The sequence below is a fragment of the Brienomyrus brachyistius genome, chromosome 8 (genome assembly GCF_023856365.1).
Source record: "Brienomyrus brachyistius isolate T26 chromosome 8, BBRACH_0.4, whole genome shotgun sequence".
NCBI classification, from domain to species: Eukaryota; Metazoa; Chordata; class Actinopteri; order Osteoglossiformes; family Mormyridae; genus Brienomyrus; species Brienomyrus brachyistius.
In genome coordinates this window covers 17,762,068-17,784,498 of record NC_064540.1, presented here as the reverse complement: position 1 = coordinate 17,784,498, position 22,431 = coordinate 17,762,068, and the positions used below count along the sequence as shown (strand labels likewise).

Below are 22,431 nucleotides of genomic sequence, written 5' to 3'. Positions count from 1 at the left end.
AAAAAGTCAGCATACAATATAAAGAAAGTCGCTGAAATTTGTAAATATTACTGTTTATGTTTATTTACCACAAGACTGAGTCACATTAAAGAGAAAATGTTTACATACATTTGAACACTTTAACTTATATAAAGTAACTAAAGTACAAGAATGATGCTTAGTACATTAACAACAGCAATGATGATGATGATAATAATAATAACAATAATAATGTCACTTGAACATAAGGAGAAAACATATGAAAGGTTTTTCTTGTTTGCACTCAGACTTCCCTGAATGGGTGCTTTTGCCAGCTGTGAGAAGTAGCCAGGATACACACTAGTTGGTGACACAGAAACACAGAAAAGGAGGTGAGGTCAGCGTTTACCAGGATAAGTTTCTGCTCTTCAGAAGGAGACCTTGCTGAGATGCGGCTGGAGGCTGCTTGTCGTCAGCGCGGAAGGCCAGTGAGAGGAGGCCCAGGGAAGACGTCCCATAGTGTCTTTGGGACACTGCTTGCCCTTCCCAGCTGGGCCAGTGGCTGCTCTGGGTACTCTTTCTGACAGTCTGGGGGAACAGCGTCTGGCGGGATGCGACTGTGCGCTGTGTGGAGTCCCTCCATGGTGCTAGTTAGCCAGATCAACCTCCGTAGGCTCTGAATGGCCCTGCCGCGGTCATGCATCAGCTGGTGCTCCGTCACTGCCCGCCTGTAGGAGGCAGTGAGGGACGAGGCTTCCATTGTACATCAACTGAGTTGTGCACTGGCATCCTAAGGTCACCCTAGGACTTTTCCAAGTCTCAGTCTTTTTAAAGGTTATTTCTATTATGGTTTTATTTGTTTAGTTATATTACTACGAGCCCTAAGCAGGTGATTTTGTGTTGTGTTATCTGTACAGTGCAATATGCCTGCTCGATTTCATAAGTTAAAAACGTAAACACATTTTCAAAGATACTTCGCTATCTGGCAAAATAAAGCCGTCTGCAAGTAGAAAAAAAATGCCCAAAACGTTATTAATTTAGAATTTAATTGCTGTTTGTACCACAGTACCACTCTATTCTCATGTATGACGCAGGTTTCTTAATGGAAAAATAATGAAATTCTTATGAGCTGCTACACATTTTTGGGTACCAGCGGCACGTCGCTGGAGCACACAGAGATAACCTACCTCTCGTTATCCTGGCAAATGACGATTGCAAGCATGAATATGAGCCCGGCAGCCACGGACTGCAGAGACTTGTGGGAGCCAAACATTGTCTGCAACAGGACCGAAAGCACAAAAAAAACAAAAAAGATACTGTGACACGCACAAGCGCATGAACGTTGCTTTTCTTGAAACTCACTAATCCGCAAAAAATTGCAGTTGAAATATATGGTTTGTGTGATTCTAGTGAAGAATTACTTCTTTGCTGGTCAGTAGTTCTGTATTGTTCAAATAATAGGCATTTTCGTGAGACGAGTCCAGATTTTCACTATTATTTGTCATTTTAGTATTATATAAATTACATCTTTTATTGCTCCCCCGCGACCCGACCCCGGATAAGCGGAGGATAATGGATGGATGGATGGATGGATATTGCTCAGAAACCTGATACAGTTTTTTTTAATGATAAAATCATGGTAATTACCATTTGCTTATTTTAATCGGCAGTATTCTTTGAAATTAACAATGAGATTCCCATTAAAAATGGAGTATCTCAAGAATAAGCTACTTGTGACCAGTTCAATGAAAAAAATCCGAAAGGAAAAAATAATAATCAGTGTTACTTATTTTTACATAACCGGATATTTGTCCATTTCCATTATATAAAACGGCAACTTCAAAAAACAATTCTCTTAATTTTAATAAAACTCTTTTAGTCGACAGAACAAACATTAACCTAAGAAAGAACTAGAAGTTACACAAATTCTACAACAGGCTCCATTAGCTATCGCCAATACTTTCGCTACTAATTAATCACTGGATTTTTCTTTAAGCATAAACAGTTGGGCTAACTTTAAAGAAACTGGTTTTACTCTTCTTTGGAAAAAAAAACCTTTAAGATAAAAGATAAAACGTTGATTAGTGATAAAAGAATCATACATCACATGGTCCACTATTATCGAACTTATTGTCAATGTAGAAATTAAACAATAAGTGAAATGATTTCCTAGCAATTGTTTGAGTTGTTTAATTAATTAGGTCTATTTAAGCTTATTACTTGATGTCTTCATGAAACAGACAGTACTTTTTAGAAGAATACAAAAAGAACATTTTTTATAAAAAACTATTTAGACTGTAAAAATATAAGTCACCTACAATATCATATATAGGTTAATAAAACATATACAGTACATGCAAAGGTATAGTTTTGGCTGAATGATTAAAGTACGTTAAAATTGCAGGCAATGCCTTTTACCTTAAATGCAGAACAAATGAAATCGGTACGGGGTGTTTAAGAAGGTTATTGTAAAACGCAATGCTCTGTAAGTATTTTGCTTACTTACATTCGTGGCCGGCGACGCTCGGCAGGTAAGCTGCTCACCGGCAGAAGATTGAGGTCTTACTGCCTCTGCGCTTTTTATACGACGCAGCCACAATTGTGCCGAGTCTCACACGAGTGCAGAATTATGCGCACGGAAATCCGTCATCTTAAGTAGCTAAAAATATATTTTTGTGTTCCCGAAATACCCATACAGTCTTTGTCAGAATGATTGGGACCCCTCAATTGCAAGCAAATGGACCGATTTTGTATAATCACAATGTTCAATAAAATGTCCAAAGTTATTGAGCAACTACCAAAAGTCGTCATATAGGGAAATAAAAAATATAGACATAAAATGTACGTTGGACACAATTATTGGCACCCTTCACTAATATTTGGCTGCAGAACCTTTGGCAACAATGACATCTTCTAAATGTTTCTTGTAGCCATCTGTAAGCTTCTTGCATCCATATTCTGGTAGTTTCTGCCTCTCTTCCATTGCTATGCATTCAATTAAGCTCCTTTTTGCAGTGGCAGATTTCAGCTCTTTGCAGAGGTTTTCAATGGGCAATCAATCAAACTGACCAAAAACCAATATCCTGCAATTGTATTCATATAATCCATGTAGAACATGCTGCAATCGTACCCTGATGGGTGTGTGTGTGGATCTTTAGATTAGATGGCTCATTTAAGTGGGTGGGGGCTGTGATATAACTTTTTACAGTGAATATTTCAGTATCTAGAACTTCTGGGCCTATTGATACACACACACATACACACACACACACACATATATATATATATATATATATGTGTGCAGCCTGGTTTTTCTCTGTTTCTCATTAATGAAGGGCCTCTTTTTTGCTTTTTTGAACTTCAGTCCTGCTTCTAGGAGCCTGATATGAACTGTCCTAGCAGTGCACTTCACACCTGCACTTAATGTTTCCCATTCCTTTTGAAGGTCACTTGATGTCATCCTACGATTCATGAGGAACAGTCATCCCTGCCATAAGTAAGTCACTTCTGCCCTCTCCCTGGCTGGTTTTTGTTCATTCCCAGTGTCTCCTGTTTCACCTTGTTATTGTGTACTGCTGTCTTAAAAATATTGAGCCTGGAAGCAACCTGCTGTGTAGCCTTCTGCCAGCAGAACCAGGAGTAAACCAGGATTTAAAAATGCAGATATATCTAAAAACTATTTAGTGGTCTTAATTTTTTCCCACAGCCGTATAATTTTATGTGCGCAAGGGGTCATCTGAAACTGCCAGGGTATCCATGCCCCCACCCCCCCCCCACCCGCTGCCCCTGCCTGTTTGAGACTAATTGCCATCATCACTAAGTTTTGATTCTGATAGATTTTCACTCCTATGATTTTAAGAATGAGAAAACAGAACCAAAAAGAACTTCTAGATTGTTGGAGGAGACTAAGGCTGGCTGAAAGCTGAGATATGCTCATCAGGGAAACTTACTGTCACTGGGCCCTCATTAATACTTAGGAAATGTTCGTGTCTTTAAATGTGACTGTTCCCCACTTAAGATGTCTTTCTCATAGAGCCCCTCTGGCGAACCCAATTAGGCTTGATCAGACCCTGATCAGATGTGTTACCCTGGAGGCATGGAAGATGCTGAGAGAAGTCAGACGGAGCAGGAACTGATGCTGTCGCCTTGACGACGCCTCCGACAGCTGTCTCCCTTGGGCAGGAATGCAGCCTCCTGATTGGACTGTCAGACCAGCGAAGACAAAGAGTAACTTTTCTCAGCTGACGCTGGAATGCTGTCACTTCTGTAGATCTCTGGCAACGACACATTGCCAGCCACTTAACGCTGCTTTCTCATCTCTATTCCACTGACGGTCACCTTATCAACATCATTTTACTCTGAGCAATGAATGAGTCATTGTCTGATACCATTAACTGCCCATTGTATTGCACTGAATCATCTGTTTATTTGACATTTTTGTTTATAGCTAAACAAGAGCAATACTTTTTTGTTATGATCCAGGATCAGAATAAAAATATTTAATTGTGATGAATAAAGTAACGTAAAAAGGATCTAGGGAAAGTGATGAAGTGTGGCGTGTGACCTCAGGATAGTATGATGTTCTAGCTTTGGGTGTGACAAGCCACTGGGAGCTGTTAAGAAAAGCTCTGTCATTCACTACATGCTACAAGTACATTAGGGGACACTTTACATTAACTGCACCTGCATTCGTTATGCATTCATAGACCATTCAGTGCACCTTTATAATGCATTCATTATGCATTCATAGACAATTCAGTGCACCTTCATAATGCTTTCATTATGCATTCATAGACCATTCGGTGCACCTTCATAATGCATTCATAGACCATTCAGTGCACCATCATAATGCATTCATTATGCATTTATAGACCATTCAGTGCATCTTCATAATGCATTTGTAGTGCATTCATAAGCAGCATGTAAGTATACCTAACCATCCTAACATACCTTAACAGAATAAATATACATCACTAACAAACACTTTACCATGTTTATTACTATCATATACTGTTTGTTGTTTATGTATATTAAAGCTGATAAGGTATGTTAAGATGATAAAGTATATACTACTGAATTTTCTATGATTGCCTTAGAAATGCATTATGAAGGTGCGCTGAATGTTCTATGATCGCAAAATGAATATTTTATGAAGGTGCAGATAATGTGATGTGATAATAATGTATATTATTATATATACAGACAAGGGCCACTGCCAGACGCTACCAGTGTACTCTTATTATATGCTTGGGTTCACCAGGTGCGTCCGTTTTCCTCTGCTATTGATACAACTCACCACTAGGTGGTGATCAGTTGACAAGCTCAGCTCCTCTTTTCACCAGTGTCCAAGTCATATGGTGGCAGATCTGATGAAACGATTAACAAATGAATCATTGAACTGTGGCGTACGGTATTTGTACCTGCAGGCTCCTTTCCCAACAAGGTGTTACATCCCAATCTGTATCTTTGATGACATCACCACATAGTTTAACACCAGTATTGTGGTTAGTCTATATTCCCGTTCAGTCGCAACAAGAATGGGTTACCTATTAAAGGTTTAGGCTGAAAATGGCAAACGTCTTTAATGTTGATCTAAGGGCTAAACCTGAACAATCCCAGGTCTTTTTGCATTCAAAAAGGCTTTTTGAAGACTTTATCGTAATACCCTGGTACCTTATATTTTCCTTTCCTCCATTGAGCGTGTGGATGATGACCATAACTCATCTGTACAGAAAGGGAAAAGGGATTTGCCACATGCACCAGATGTGTTTCCACCAAACCATTTATGTCTCTACTCAGTGATCAAGAATTAACGCCATGAGTCAAAACCTCAAATAAGTGGAACGTTATAATACTGCAGTACAGCTATAATTTGATATTTACTATCCCATAAGTTTTAGTTGATTAAATATGAACAATATAAATAACAGTATAAATATTAATTTATAATATAAATTTATCATGTGCCAAAAATAAGATTTTTCCACCAGAAACCAGTCTGTCTTCTACTCCAGCTTATCTCGTTAGACGTTTAGCACACACGTTAAACAGGTATGTTATGCAGTCTAACCCATATACCAATTTTGAACCAGTCGATTGATTCATATTCAATGCATATTCGTGGCTTCTTTTAAGAATTAAGATTTGCTTAGACTAAAGTAAACATTTCAATTTCCGCATAAAGTTACGATGCAAGGCATAAAAGAATTTTAACTAAGGGGACCACCATATTGCTGACTTCAGTGGGCGGTCCTCGCGCGCGATAAATCGGATGTAGACGAGCATCAAGGCACGCGGCCTTCCGGCCTCACGCCATTTCGTGCTTTTTATTAAGAAGTAGCACAGCGGCGGGTGGTTTAGTACTGCGTCACTGCTTCAAAGTACTTCACGGTAATTTGTCTAATTAATATTGTACAGTAATGTATGTCTAGTTCGGTGTGCCATTTGGTTCGTTTAATAATTTGTATTTTCTAACAGTAGGGATATTAAGTAGCTAGCTAATTCTAACTCGGCGAACGACAGCCATATTTATTTCTACACTGATTTTGTTTCTCCTGTAAGCTGTATGTCAACCCATTTAATGTATTCGTTAGTAGAACATATGTGTTGAAGTCGACTTTTGAAAACCCAGAGGAGTCTGAGGGGAAAAACATTTCTAAGATGTTTGCAATTTTACTCGCCGTGCTGCATGTTCGGCGGACATTTAGGTGATGCAGCTTTCGCCATCTTGGTCGCCGATTGCTTGCGTTTTGGCGTTTTTGCGTGGAGTATGTGTTAACGCAACCCTATAATTAGCTATTTTTGTTTTAATGCAAAACGTGTATTACCGATTGGCGTGATCCTTATTTGCTTTCCATATTGTTATGTGACTGATTTCTGGACCAGATGCGATGATGGGAAGTATAGCTGAATGTGTATCCTGTTTGCAGTTATTCAGTCTGCACGATGCTATTGTTCGACACTATCTGAAGTGAGAGAGAAGGTTAATCCTCTGGGGTGATAAGGTTTTGGGTCCCGCGTAGTGTCCAAGTGCCACTACAGCACGCTGTGGGGGAGGGGTGGCGATCTAAACGTTTTAGTGCCTCCTAGGGTCAGAAAAGAGGTTCGATAACCTATATTTACGCCTTTCGCGACCGATAACACCGTAAGTATTAATATAGGCATGGTTAGATGCATGCTTACTGTCACGCCTGCGCAGTTCCTCATTCTGCACTTACTTGAATCGTTCCGAGCTTGGCCCTTTGTTGCCATCTATGTCATTCACGACGGTTTACCAACGCGCCTTTTGTTGGACAGTCCGAATTTACCCCGGCTGGTTTGATTTGAGCAATGGTGCCTGTGTTGAATGTATAATGTGTGGACACGGGGACTTCATGGAGATCTAAACTGACCATTCTCTCCCCAGTTTCTCGAACCTTCGTGGAGTTTCAGTTTTTGTTTAGAGACTTGACACAAGTTGACATGGGAGGTAATTACAACTTTTTTCATTTCTTGCATGTTAAATTATTTTTGTTATGCACTTGATACACCTACAGGTGACCCCCCCCCCCAAATACACATTTTAACATGACATTTCCACAGTATTGACCTGGAATTGCTTGAGGTAGCCTTTCCAGTTTGTGGTTGTGGGAGATTGGCTCAGATTCTTTGAAAACATTTACTAACTTGATCCGTATTGTACTATAATCCTGTTCTGCTACTAGGCACTTTACAGCCCCTCAGCGGAATAATCACTACATGTCTTTAGAATCGATTATGAATATACATCAAATCTTAGGTTCTGTATCTGGGTATCTTAACTGAACCTAGTACCTGTTGTACTCCAGATCCCACCATGCACAGAGACTGCCCTCTTGACTGCAAGGTCTACGTGGGCAACTTGGGGAACAACGGGAACAAGACGGAACTGGAGCGGGCCTTTGGGTATTACGGGCCACTGCGCAGCGTCTGGGTGGCCAGGAATCCCCCTGGCTTTGCGTTTGTGGAGTTTGAGGACCCTCGTGACGCGACTGATGCGGTGAGGGAGCTGGATGGAAGGTGAGTGACTTGAACATCTGTGACCCGATATCCCTGCATGGGGAAATCTTAATGTCAGGGTGTCCGCTTTGTGTGCATACCTGAATAAACCTCGGTGTTACTGAAGGTCTTTGTATGTGGATTTTCAAGTGAAATGTGAGTCAGTAAATGTTATTGCTTGCTGTTGACACCAAGGAACCGCGGCTGAATAACTTCAAGCATAGCTAGGAGATTATTGGCAGCTTGGAGCTGGTGAATAATTAATGTGGACAAGCATTAAGCGATATTGGCCGTCTCATGCAGGACGCTATGTGGGTGCCGTGTCCGGGTTGAGATGTCCAATGGAGAGAAGCGAAGCCGGAACCGGGGCCCGCCCCCGTCCTGGAGCCGGCGCCCACGTGACGATTACCGTCGCCGTAGCCCACCGCCCCGCCGCAGGTAATGCTACCTTTATTGTGCTTACCTTCGTGCCACCCTAACAGCTCCCTGTAGGGGTCACTGGCAGGTTATGTGCTGGTTTAATGCTGTTTTTAAAGCTCCAGTCCTTTATTTCCTCTGTTTGCAGCTCTTTCTTCTTTTCTGAATATACATTTTTATTTTGTTTGAGTCGTCTTTGTTGACAGAAGCAGGTGGGATTCTCAGTTACTGTTTCACCTTCATTGTCATTCTGTTAGGTCAAGGCAGCAATGATAAGTTTCCATATATGTAGCTGAGGAGATTTAGTGAAATCAGACTGGGCTGATCTGAGAACAGCTCAGTTGCCTCAGAGATTACAGCTGAGTTTACAGAGGGTATAAGACGGTGTGTGCTCAACTGATTTTTTTTTTAAATATATATATAAAAAATATGAACTTGACTGGGAGCGGGTGTCCTGAACCTGTAAATATCTACTCAGATCTAACATCTAGCTGTAGTCATACAGACAGGTATGTGTTATGTAGTCTTAATGTAGGATTATATTTCGTCCTATTCAAGAGCCCAGTCCCATTACTATAAAGCAGTCTGTATAAAATGGGGAACTCGGTACTGCTAAACTGATTTTTATCAGCTGTTTTAATATTTTGAAGGTTTGCTATTTTAATTTACCATTTATATTAATAAAAATGAACCCCGTTGCAGAGTCACCACCATGCCTCTTCTCACCACCCTCTGAGTCAGTCAACTAGTCCTTTCAGCATCATGTGACCACTGACCAGCGTGCCCCAATCAGCTTGGCTGGTGTCGTGTCACATGACCCAGGCATGGCCAGTCGTCAGGTCGCACCGCCCATTGGTTCCTGAGCATGCTGTTCTCGGCCTCCTCGCCAACCTTAACCCAATCGGCAGCGGCCTACCTCACATTCCTGACCAATCGGCGCTTTACTATTCCTACACAACAACCTACGAGCAACAGCCTTCGGCTAACCAATAAAAGCAGGAAAAATCCACAGCCAGGCCCCATCCGCCAATCAGCTCGCAACATCTGGCAAATCCTTTTCAGCAAATTCTACCTTCCCGGCTGCCAGTCTGGCTCCCCTTCGCCATTTCTAGCTTGTTGAAACCCAAAAATCTAGTAAGTTTTTTCCTGCTTCATATGGTATTCTTCTGGTTTAGTTTTAAGTTGGAGAGATCTGCTTCAGAAGAGTTAATGCTGTTGAGGGTTTTTATTTTTAATTTATTTTAGGTTTTTGGAGTCGTAAACATAGAGGATCAGGTTTGTTTGCTCTCTTGTAATGGGTTTTGTGAACAGGTTGTGCCCTTAGATTGTTAAGGGGGGGTCATTCAGTGGTGATGTTAGGTGTTTCCATTCTTCCCTTGAGGAATCTGGTTCTTGACGATTGATCTCCCTCGACCTGGATGACTTTTGTGGTTTTGTACCAGTTTCCGGGCTCCAGTGTCCGGCCTCAGCGTTCGGCTAATATTTGCATCTCTGTAGTTGTCTATAGTAGCCTGTATGCCATTTTTAAAGCTTTGTCCGGCATCCAGCTCTCGCTTTCAGATAAGGGTATCAGTTTTATGTGGACACTGTTGTCCTCACTGTCCAATAGATGAAACATGTATCAGATCATCTAGGCAAATGAATCGGTCACCAGAGGTAAACCCAAATCATCAGTGTCCCTTGTCGGTCCCCCTCAGTGCTCCCCTGTAGCAGGGATGCAGTGGGCAGCTGGGCTGCGTGGTGCCAGTGTGTTCATGCTGAACATTAACGGTGATGGCATCAGTGTGAGGGTTGGACCTAGGCGAGCACAGGTGTAGCAGCAGTTGTGGGGGAGGGCTGGGCCACCGTGATGCCCCTAACTCTGCTGCCCCTTATCTGTGCCTAACTCCTCCTCCTTCACCTCCCTCCTGCCAGATCTCCTCGTAGGCGGAGCTTCAGTCGCAGCCGAAGCAGGTGGGTCCCACTCTCGATTTCTGGCTCTTCGACACGCAGCTGACATTCCTAAGATGATAACATAGAATATTTTTACATTGGTGCTTGCGGATGGATTGCTTTAATTTTTGTTCCCCCTAGCTGTCGTACTTGATTTCTGTGACTTGTGTTTATGTTCTTGCGCAGATCTCTTTCGCGAGATAGGAGGAGGGATCGGTCTTTCTCTCGGGACAGGAACCATAAGGCATCTCGCTCCTTCTCTAGATCAAGAAGGTAATGGCCAATGCATCGTTCACACTAGTCTGCTTTGCTCACCATGGTGTTTTAAAAGCACTTAAGCCCACGAGATGTTGGAGATCGTAAAGTTCTTTGGCTGGCTAACTAGCTTTAATGATGATAATGCACTGCAGTGGCCAGTCGAATGGATTTCTTCATCATGGAAGTAAGTTTCCTTTGGTGTACTGACCTGTACTCCAGTAATGCATGTTTCATTCTTAGAGCTGCCTCTAACATTCACCAAGGAATGTTGTCTTGTAGTTCATGTCACTTTGGAATCGCTTTGTAGATGACAGCTTATCAGGATCCTACAGCCAGCTGACTGGTTTAACCGGACCTCTCTTCCTTACAGCCGTTCCAGGTCTAATGACAGGAGGTAGAAGGTCTCTCCTGGTCTGAAAGCAAACGGTGGTCATGAGTTTTGTGTAATGGACTGTGAACTCTACAGGTTCTGTTCTTATTTTTGATTTTTTTTCCCCTATTTTTTCGCTTGTTTTACAACATGTGAGGTATCTAGATTCTTACATGTATACGTGGCTGTATGCAAGAGAGGCTTTGAGTACCTGTTGTACCCCAGTAGCATTCCGTTGCCACCTGCACAGCCAAGTAAACAACCCCGAAACATTTTTTAAGTTCGTGTGGAGGTACCAGATGATACGAGCCATTTGGTGAGCTAACATCCTGTGTCCTGCAATGTAGTTTTTTTTTTTTTTTTTTTTTTTTAAGGGAAAACTTGCAAGGGCTGCATGTCTGTTCCAGTATGAGACAGTCTCTACTGGGGCTTTTGTGCGTTCAAATGAGTAGTTGGGGGGTGGGGGGGGGGGGGCAAGACTATACGTGAAATAGTGGATGTGAGCTGATTACATTATAATAATGCAGGTTTTGTCTTTTTTTTTTGCTGTTTGTACTGTTTGTAATGTCTTTGAATTAAAGGTGGTTATAAAATCGATTTTGCTGTGAGTGTGTCTGCTATTCTGCTGTTTGGGCCATAAGATGCCAGGGTACTGTGTCCGTCATTGTCAGATTGGCTGGTTTTTGGACCAGGCCATTGTAGACATTTGTTAGCCGAGTAACACTTACTACCTGAATTCGAGGACACCCAACTTGTAACACACTGCATCCGCAATCTTTTGGTTTATTTAATGTTTAATACCAAAACAAAATGCATTTTAAAGATACAAGTTCTCACACACCACAGATGAAATTTATTTATACAACTTGTTACACATAAAGTGGGCAGTGGCCCCCAAATAAAATGAAACCCCTTCTCTGCCCATAACTCTCCCCCCCCCCCCCCCCCCACACACACACACACACGGCTACCTAGATAATATAAGAACCCTGGCTATCTGCCCATAAAGCGGGTAACAGAACCAAGAGAGGGTGAAGCCATGACCAAGTATGCTGTACAGACCCAGACCCTAACGAGCTGTACAGTGCATCATCTAGGCCAGGGGTCTTCAACTAAAATGTAAAGGGGTCCAGTTAGAAAAAAATCTTGAAGCAAAGGTCCGGAAGATCATAATGTCTGTTTAGTGTGATATGTAAGTGGCCTATTGTATCAACATTGCATGTAATCAATACCTTACTGTCAAATCAAATTAATTCAGTAGAATTCAAAAATGTTTTGACAATATTTGTAACATGACATAGAGCTTCAGCCAGCTGGCTGAAGTGTGATTTTCAGTTCGAGTTGTCTGCACACACATCTAATAGCTCTTACCTTGTGAATAGCCTGCTTTTGTATTTAACCATGTAAATACACCTTTGACGTAACTAATTTTCGGTTTTATAATGGAATAATAGAGATTTGCCGTAACATTCCTAGCGTGAGTGTCATGCCAGGTGCTTGACATTTGACGGCCATGAAAACGTACATTTTTTTGTTTCACCTGAGTTTATGTAACCGATAATATCACTTTCTACGTATGTTAAAAAGCAGAAACTTCAACGATCATGAAATCAACAATAAACTACGTCTCCTTATCCAACATGTGATATAATACATACTGTGTTTTAAAACTTAAGCTGTATGATTTCAAGACAGAGAAGCCACTCTTAGGAACATTACGGCTTTTTGGTTGAGGCTGTTAGCTTCACTGCTGCTATTAACACTAATGGCACATTAGCGCAAACAAAGGGATGCATAAGCCGAACTTCGTGTTGCTTGGCGGTCAAAGGCTTTTGACGTTCATTAAGCGTGGGAAACGGCTGATCTAGGCCGAACTGGAGCCTGTTACCTACACACACACATACTTCTCTCTCTCGTGGAGACATTGTTCTTCAGGCCCCTATTTTATTCTTCCTCATCACAGCCAGGTGCTGGTTGTTCCCCTTTGCAACTCCGAATGCTCCCCCTGTGGGCCAAAACAGTAATACACATCCACCACAAACAAACCCAACACAGGTTCGTAACAAACTCAAAAATATTTCATGGATCTTTTTCAAACGTTGCAGACAGTGTGGGGAAAGATCTGGAAGTGATCAAATTTTGAGGTAAATTGCACCAAAATTAAGGTAGTGTTGCAAAGTGATATAATAATAATAATAATAATAATAATACATTTTATTTAAAAGCGCCTTTCAAGACACTCAAGGGCACTGTACACAACAAATGATAAAACAAACATAAAAGCAGATAATTAACATAATCCTTAAAAAACAATCCAAAATAAGAAGACAGATTCAAAAAATGGTTATATGGAATAAGCAGTTTTAAACAAGTGAGTTTTGAGTCTAGATTTAAACAGAGGAAGAGAAGTAATGTTTGTAATGTCAGGAGGAAGATATCACACAAGGGTAGCTCCAAACACTTGATCTCGCTAGTGTAATAACTCAGGGTGTCAGCCGTTTTTATTATTTCACAAAAACATGGATCAAGAGCTATGCCTGGTTTCAATTTGAAAACTCGTCCGAAAATTCTAGCAGCAGAGCTAGATGGCAGCAAAGAAAGGAAACGCTGAACAGCTCCACCTAGCGATGGAAAAGGGAAGAAAATGGCAGATAACATTTATTATGATTTCATGTTAAATAATAGTTGGATCTTTTTTTTTTTTTTTTACAATTTCACAAAAACGTGTTTATATATCTGTGATTTATTTACAACAATTTGCATCAGAATTGCACAGGTGTAACATGAAAGGACAGTTACAGATGCAGACCTAATTACGCTGAGACGAGTAAAAAAAAATGTGCTTTTAATAAAGATTTTTGTCTGATTTGTGTCGTGTCTGATCAGAAGGTCGCCAATTTAAATCCCAAGCTCTGTAGAATACTGCCGCTGTTCGGCCCTTGAACAAGGTTCTCAAGGGATTATCTGGCACTGCTTTCTGAAATGTATGGGTCATCTGTCAAGCATCTGTCAAATAAATGGAAGGGGGGGAGATGAGGCCGTCAGGGGAGTAAATCGCTGTTTTCACCTGGTTTCACCATTTAATTTGTAGTTACATAAAAATTCACAAGAGGTCGCTAAATTCCCTCAAAATTTTACTTAACTTTGCTTTCCTTCGGTAGGCCTACGTGCTATTTACATATTATGACCATTTAGAAAACATATAATAGCGTAACAATATAGGGTTGTAACGGTAATAATTCCTTCATATTTCCTGTATTCATGAATAAGAGTTATATCTGTGAATGTAATTAGGACAGGAGAGTGGTAGAATGGTCATTATCCAACTATAAAGTGTATAATGTTTCATCAACCCGCCACTTTGCAAAATGTATCACCTCTAGTACTGTTAACCAATAACTGGCCGCCAACGGGCTTTTCGTACATGCTGTCTAATTAAAATGTTCTTCATGCCAGTAAGTAACACGCCTGTGTTTTACTTCACTACGGGCATGCCAAATCAGCTTTCTCCGTCAGACAAAATATTCACGCAGAGATACAAGTTCTCACATACCACAGATGAAATTTTATTCAAAAGCGATCCTTCGGAAAAAATGTGGGACTTCAATATGCAAGCAGGTGCCTATAATCTACATTTTGTGCAAGACTTGCCCGTACCTAAATTATACAACCGGGGCTCATTCAATACTGATTGAAAGTTCACACACAAATGCAGATGTCTAACTCCATTTCCCTTTACCATCACACAAGCAGCCTCCCATTCTGACACACAGTCCGCTGGGCTTGCGCATGCGCCAAGCTTTTCCGCCAGTGGCGTTGCGTAACAATCAGCGTGTCAGTGTTGCTGCCAGTAAGCCGGGGATTCCCGCTTTGGCGCTGTTTCCGTAATATGTAGCTGTCTGATCAACCTTCTAGGATCAGGGTTGTGATGAATGTGAAATGCGTTATGGACGTATGCTTTATAAAATTAATTAAATCAGTTATTGTTATTAGAGAAGTATTCTGAATAGGGTCATGTTGAAGTGATATATATAGTTGCCAAAAATATTTCTTGGGTCTATCCCAAAACAGGTTAAAGAGTTTAATATTGATTGTACAGTATGTCCTGCGTATGAGGTTATTTTATTTTGCTATTGTTGTAGGATGGTTAGCTAAACTAGTTCGAGATCCTAAATAAGTACTTCAGTTAATATCATAATACACTGAATATTGTCTTGTATTCTGAACTGTATCCAGCCGGATGGAAGCAGTCCTAGTAACAGAGCAGGAGAAGAATTGTCCAAAAAATAACATAGAATATTTCTATAGAAATGTTTTGTCTGTTTTATGTCAGAAGTTACAAAATCACAATGATGTTTCCAAATAAAAACGTTGCAACTGTTGCAATTAATATTGCGGTTCATGTTGCTTCCATGGATGGTTGGATGGATGGATGGATGGATGGATGAATGGAGTTCAGGTCTGGTATTTTAATTCTGATGGTACACAATCTGAGATGAGCTGATATCCTGTCCAAAGCAGCTCCCTCGTGTATCCTGTCATAGCGTTCGGGTTCTTCCCAGTGTAAAGTTACTTTATAAAGGATATTTTTATTCCGTAATTGGGTTATACAGTGTATAGTTAAATTAACAAAGTGAATTAGGTAAATGTGTATTAATAAAGTAGTTGGTTACAGAACAGCACAATTGTAATAATAATAATAATAATAATAATAATAATAATTCACTTTTCGCATTTTAATACATTTTCTGCTGCCTCCAAATTTTAAATGATACGTCAGAATCAAACAGCAGATATATTTGTTGGTCCAAGTACTAGCTAATAGTAGCCTTTAGGCACTTTCAACTTGCATTCATTGATATTCATTGTTCAAATATATTATTAAAAAATAAACCCCAGATAGAACTGTTTCCCAATGTTTTAACAACTGAATTATATTCCATTTGTGTAAAAGTGTACCGATTCTCATTTTAATTGGAAATGTATACAAAATGCAAAGTCTTTGGCAGACGATTAAAAATGTTCAGAGCTGATTAGAGCAAATATTTTCTCTCTCAGTGATTTGAGACGCAAGTCTTTAGACGTGCTAGCACTGGCCCCGCCTTCTGTCGGCGTATGAGTCAATGTTTTCACCTTAAATATTATAATAAAACATCTTTACGTTGTAGTAAAGTGGTTTAGTAAATCGAACGCCCCACTATCACGCGCAGACCCGACCCCACCTCCTCTATGATCACGCCCAACCCAAGTTATATATACTACCGGTAAGAAACTGAACTGAGTCATTTCGTAGTAGCTGCCACAAGAACGTCTGAAGATCCGCATTTTTGAAACTGGTTTTCGGATTTACCCAGATCTTACTTAATTCCCATCTTCTATCGCTCAGACATTTTTATAAGAACTTCGGACAAACATCGAAACTACAGCCGTGAGTCGTAATTCATTTCCTTCATGCCCAAAGTGAAATATGAATAAAATGAAAAATCATTTTATACAAATAAAAGCGCCGCTTTACTCATTTATAACAAAGCATCAAATGTTATTTTTGCGTGTCTTTCATTAAAATCTGAAAAACTGTGATCTCCTAGTATATGAATAGGCCTACTACAGTAAGACAAAATGTGTGATTTTATATTACATATAATAAATGTAACGACAAGTTTTCAGGTTATTTGTCTGTGTGTACACCTACTCTAGCATTTGTCATCTTATTATAAAGTTATCGTATAGGCCTCCCCACCATTCAATACCCAGAAACATAACTCTGGATCTTAAACACCAGAGAATATCCCTCCTTTCAGTCCCCAGCGTCTCACTGTCGCAGTGTTGAATCGTGTTGTCATTGCTGACGCCCAGTTTGCTGATGTCAGGTTGCCGTATCTTATCTGGAAGTTTCGCTTCATTTTAATATCTCCAATATTTTCGCGGTAATATTTTCGGTTCCTTCGTCTTTCATGCAGCATCTCGTAGGAAGATGAAGTTTCTGGATCTATTTCATTTGGCTGCTTTTTCTTTTACCATGTAGTACATTTAGGGTTATATATTACATTTATTTAAGCATAACAGCAGAACACGTCTTTGTGGTTAATAAACTAAATCTCATACTGGAAACTTGAGACACATCTAACCCCTTAATTGAAGTACATTGATTCTACGTAAAAGGAAATTCATGTTAAAGTAAAAAAAAAGTGTGTGTATGTGTGTCTCTGTGTGTATCTGTATGTGTGTGTGTGTGTGTGTGAGGGGGTGATGTCCCTAAAACCGCCTACTTGTCACTGGATAGATACCTATACATACCCAGGTACTGACCTGTGTATTCTGACGGCTAATGTTACCAGTCGTTTTCAGTAAGTCGCTGAAACATGCTAGAATTTTTTTCACTATCAAAATACATTTTAAATTGCAGGGAAATGAAAGACACAGCAAATAGTTTGAGGAAAAACAACACTCACATTAAAGGTGTTATTAAACGATTGCCTGTGTGCCAATACTTTACATAGAGCTTGGGGTTATATTAACTAAAACGTAACCCTCCCACTCAGCCAGATTTCAGGGACATGTCTAATAACTATTTTATTTAGATGGAGGGGCAAGACCGTGCAGCCATCTGTGATTTACACAAGCTTCTCTCTATCCAGCCACGCAACCATCAGCTGGGGGGCGGAAAAGTCGCTATTTTGAACTGACGTGACTTTTTTCCGAGTCGGTGCCGCTGTATTTTTAGACGGATCTGCCTGGGCATGTCAGGATTAGCCCAGGCATGCCTCATGCCCCTACCCCTGCCCTCCGATCGCGCTTAGCCGGCACCGGACAGTCGGGCGGGATCAGCCCCGGAAGCGCCTTAAGTAGCCGGGGCTTTTCACTTAAATACCTGCGCGGTTTTGCTGCTGTCATCTCGGAGGGCAGGATTCAAGCGAAACCAGGGCTTGTCTATTACCATGGTAAGCTTTAAATTCACCGATCCACATATGATAAAACATCCACTCGTTATTTAAATAAATGCTGCGTTTGTTTTCTCAAGAAGGGGTTTTATTTAATTATTTAGAATAACGCCTCGTTATCTGTATGAAAACGGTTGTTATAACATTAAATGGGACTAATGCGGGTTTTGCATAGATTTGATGGCATGATATGCAGCTTAACTCAATTTAAATTTAAAGTCACAAAGTGAGCGTTTCCGGATCAACATCGACCTGACTTAATTAATCGAGGACCAAGTTTAAACTGAAACTTTATATATATATATATATATATATATATATATATATATATATATATATATATATATATATATATATATATATATATATATTTGTATATATACAAATTCAGTTTTGTTACCACATATTCAGTTCTTGACCAATCTTGTTTTATAGATGTTTTCACATTTATATAACCATTACGGAACTGGTGCCAAAAGCAGGTTGATTTTTATTTAGATATGGCTATGGCGGATTAGTTAATTTGAGAAATCCGTTCCTTTCACTGATTTTGACCTGAGGATAAAGTTTGTTTTGTCGGAATAGATAAGTGTTTGGTTACAGTGATGCTTTGCAAACAAGTCTAGACATGTGAATGAATCGGTTGGTGTTGTGCCTGGACATGAAGCGAATGGGAGCACTGATACTTCTTTATGGGGCTTGTAGACTGAGTCACTCGCCTGAGCTAGGAAAGCGGGCGTTGAGCCTCACCTGCTGTTGTGTGTAATGTCACCCACAGTGCAGGATCATGCCCATCCACAAGCCAGTCCTGGAAGCACTGCGCACCGGCCCAGTCCGCCGGAACCTTTTTGGCGAGGTCGATCATGAGCAGATGAAGAAAGATCACGAGGATCTCCTGCAGGACGACCTGAAGGACAAGACATGCCGCTGGGGGTTCGACTTTGTGGGAGATGTGCCACTGGAAAACAACAACTTCCAGTGGGAGGCGGTGCCCGAGGATCAGGTCCCAGCTCTCTACCGCCCCTCTGTGGTCCGTCAAGGCGTGGCAGGGAAGCTTGGCGCGGTCATGGAGAATCTGGAAGAGGAAACTGAGGATGACTTTGAGAGCGCCTCCTGTACTTCGGAAAAATGCAGCGTTGCAGCTCAGAATGTAGAGAGGATGTCGGAGACAAAGCAGAAGGATACGGTGAAGAGGAAGCAGACCAACATCACAGGTGTGTAGGGTGAGAAAAAAGCTCTGCTTTTATCTGTTATATTCTTAAATGCAATAAAGTTAGCGCACACAACCACCATCCATTATAATCTTGCAATATTCTAATGTTTCACTATACTTTTTCTGTGGAATAATTTGCAATGAATAGTGTAACGTTTTGGTGTTTGCTCCTGTGATTATGTAGCTTAATAAGTAGACTTAGACATAACAAACAGCTGGCTAGCTGAAAGATAGATGTTATTTTCAACTGTTTGCTATTGGAAGTAGCAATATACAGGAGCTAGTGAAGCATAATCAATGTTAATTGCATCTGTCCCCTTGCTTCTCCACCAGATTATTACCCGGCCAAGAGAAGAGCAGTGAAAACGGCACGCAAGTCAGGCCAGTGAACATCACTGCTTCGCCAAATGCCAAGGAGCTGCAGAAAGGCAGAGTTTCTGCCAGGACAGCAGACAGGAGGCGACACATACATGCGCATGCAATTTGCCAGGAGGGGGACATCGAATACTTTGTTTAAAAACCTCTTGGAAATGCTGGAGTCAAACCCCAAAGCCTGGATTCCTTAGCATTGATAAATTCTGCCAGAAACTGGTGGACATCTGACAGCTAAGCTGTTGTAGCAACAATCAAGAGCAACAATTAATGAGTTAATCATGAGTGTAATTTCTGGCAAATTTGAGTGTCTGTAACTACTAATTTTTATTTATTTGTCAAATTCAGATATTATTATTATTATTAATAATATTGTTATTATTAAGAGGGGCGTAAGAGGTGAAATTTAGTTGATGCAATAATTTCCAAGAAAAATTGAATAACACTACAGAATGTGATTTTATTTTATTCAAATTCAGTTTTTTGACCTTTGTATGGATTTTCTGAGCCTTATAATTAGGAACTGTGCTCCTTTTCCAAGCTGTTTAGAACGATCCTCGAAGAGTTTTCCTGCTTGTACAGTGAGGCAGGCGCAGCATATAAATGGATCCTCGTATCCCCTCCCGGGGTATTTGTATCTCCTTGAAACCTGCCTCAATGTTAATGTGCGGTGAGATTTGGGAGGGGGAGCTGCGTTGGTGATGATGCACAGGATGTTCTTAGGAGGGTAGCGGACCGGAGGCAAAATGGGAAACTGGCACTTAGCTCTTTTTGTTTGACATCTCAAATATGAGGTGGTGAAACCAGGAGTTTTTTTACATACCTCTTAGTACTGCTTCTTTGGTTAAACTTGAGGAATCTCCTGAACTTTCATTATTAATGATGATGCTGACAGGATTGCACATGACTGTATGCGACTGAGAGTATCTACAATACTGACCATTAAAGCCAAATGCCAAAGATTCAGCTTGTATGGTACTCATCTACGATATTTATATATTTAGCAAATGTTTTTGTCAAAAGTGACAAACAAGTGAGGTAGATTGTACATAATGTATTAGCATGCCTGTAAGACTATATTACAAGGATATTCCCTAACACTCTTTTTTTATTATTAAAGTTAAATCCATTTGCACAAACTGGCTACACCCATATAATGAATGATGGACGTCATGCAGTATGTTCAGTGTTACGTGTTTTCAAAAAATTCCCTTTGATGTCATAGTAAATGCCCTTAAATGCATATATATATATATATCCTTTATTTATTGTTAAATCGGTGCATTTTTGTTGTCTGATGTGTGAATGAATAAATATTCCTTACAGATTAATGTCTCTTTTGTTGCATCACATGTCACATGTGAAATTGCGAGGGGGGGTAATTTGTCTTTGCTGCTTTGTCTGTCTGATTCAGCCCTATTTAATAAGTTGGTTACTTCATTTCTTTATCCCACATAAGGACAGCATTTGTGTTTATGGATGATCGTGCATCGGTTGTAGACAAGTGTAAATATTTAAATACGTGTACAAATACAAGTTGAGACTGGACTGCATGTGAGATTGGAGGGTCGCCAACCTAGATGTTTCTGTGTGTGATGGGTGTGGCTATGCGTTGTACCAGTACGTGCTTCACAAGCTGATCTGACCTGACAATTTACTTCAACATTTTACCTGCTAATTTAATCATTTAGAACAGGGGTGGGCAATCTTATCCAGAAACGGCCGCTGTGTGTGCGGATTTTCACTGCAACTCCCTAATTAGATTACTGATTAGAAGTCTGATTTGCTGAAGAGTCCTCACACCTGGGTGTGAACAGCTGACCTAAAGGTTATCCCAGAAACCTGCACACACACTGGCCCTTTGCGGATTAGATTGCATGTCCCCCGTTTATATTATTGTAGGGAGCAGGAGATGAAGTTGTACCGGGCAGGGTACAGAAGGACAGAGAGCGGGGAGGCATTACAGCAGCCCAGACACTCGTGAGAACGATTGATCCACTGGCTTATCACCCCACTCCCAGTCAACAAAATGTATCATTCAGGTTGAGCAGGCACCATTTATCAATCTTGGTATTACTTAGTATTTAAAGAAAATCAGTGATGTCACCCATCCCCAGTGCACACAGACAATCTCTAACTAAGGGACCAATTGTCCGGAACAGAATGTCCCTGGACTGTGGAGGCAAACTGGAATTTCTCCATAAATCATAAATCATTTTCTGCCCTTTCACTGAACTGGAATCGACCCTGACAACACTGCAGGTCTCAAAACTCAGTGTCAAGAGTTTCATATCTTGCGCGATATTTTAATGTATACTTAATGAACTATTTTAATTGATCTGCCGATACATAGAATCGTGAGAAGGGCAAGGAAGCATTTCTACTCTTCCTCTGATCTTGGCTGCAGTACGTCTGCTTGGATGCAGAGTGAAACCCAGCAGCACCCCTGCCAGTGCTGGCAGCACAGCCCCAGTGCACTGCATGGAAGAGATTAAACTGATAAATAATCAATGTAAGTTAATAACATCACAGGGCCTTTTATTGTGTTTCATTCCTTGTTTAAGTGCCAATTGGCATAAATGTCGACGTTCAGATATAGGGTCGAGTCATGCTTGTTTTATTTTCAGTTCTCCAAGTTCTGAATTTTACCAGATCTTCCAAACATTTCCATTGGTATTACCCTGCTGCTACAGTATCATTACATGCAGACACGTGATGTAAACGTGGACATGAGTGTATTAGAAGTGTGAAGTTCATCGGAAGATGATTTGAAAAACACAGAGAAATGAGAGAGCAGCACGTCATGCGGTGGTGACAAACCTTGAATGTCGCCTCGTCCATAGACAAGTTCTGAGCCTGCTTCCCCTCCCTGCCTCACCCACAGAGGAACTTTGTCAGCTTCTGTAAACACCAAGCTGCTTGGGAGGATGGAAGGAGCAGTTTGTTCGGTGGAT

General features: G+C 40.7%; 2 protein-coding genes and 1 long non-coding RNA gene across 4 annotated transcripts; 2 read left to right on the top strand and 1 right to left on the bottom strand.

Moving 5' to 3' along the window:
• Window positions 1–3,774: 3,774 nt before the first annotated feature.
• LOC125747992 (uncharacterized) lies at window positions 3,775–6,190 on the bottom strand. Its single transcript, XR_007399423.1, has 4 exons — window positions 6,037–6,190; window positions 5,632–5,682; window positions 5,255–5,324; window positions 3,775–4,161 (listed from the first exon to the last, which is right to left on the bottom strand). It is a non-coding gene; the product is annotated as an uncharacterized LOC125747992 (long non-coding RNA).
• Window positions 6,191–6,232: 42 nt separating this feature from the next.
• On the top strand, window positions 6,233–11,548 carry LOC125747513 (serine/arginine-rich splicing factor 3). The gene is made up of 7 exons (XM_049022844.1): window positions 6,233–6,348; window positions 7,364–7,426; window positions 7,785–7,995; window positions 8,278–8,412; window positions 10,306–10,344; window positions 10,510–10,596; window positions 10,952–11,548. Exons 2-7 carry the CDS (start codon window positions 7,420–7,422, stop codon window positions 10,977–10,979), a joined length of 507 nt encoding a protein of 168 aa, XP_048878801.1. The 5' UTR covers window positions 6,233–6,348; window positions 7,364–7,419; the 3' UTR covers window positions 10,980–11,548.
• A 4,688-nt stretch (window positions 11,549–16,236) lies between these two features.
• Window positions 16,237–20,808, top strand: cdkn1a (cyclin-dependent kinase inhibitor 1A). 2 transcript variants are annotated; one of them, XM_049023817.1, is made up of 3 exons: window positions 16,237–16,379; window positions 18,671–19,106; window positions 19,439–20,808. In XM_049023817.1, the coding sequence occupies exons 2-3, from the start codon at window positions 18,680–18,682 to the stop codon at window positions 19,492–19,494; spliced, it is 483 nt and encodes a 160-aa protein (XP_048879774.1). In that variant the 5' UTR covers window positions 16,237–16,379; window positions 18,671–18,679; the 3' UTR covers window positions 19,495–20,808. The 2 variants fall into 2 exon arrangements, with proteins under 2 accessions (XP_048879774.1, XP_048879773.1); XM_049023816.1 differs by lacking the exon at window positions 16,237–16,379 and adding an exon at window positions 17,193–17,892.
• The last annotated feature ends 1,623 nt before the right edge of the window (window positions 20,809–22,431 follow it).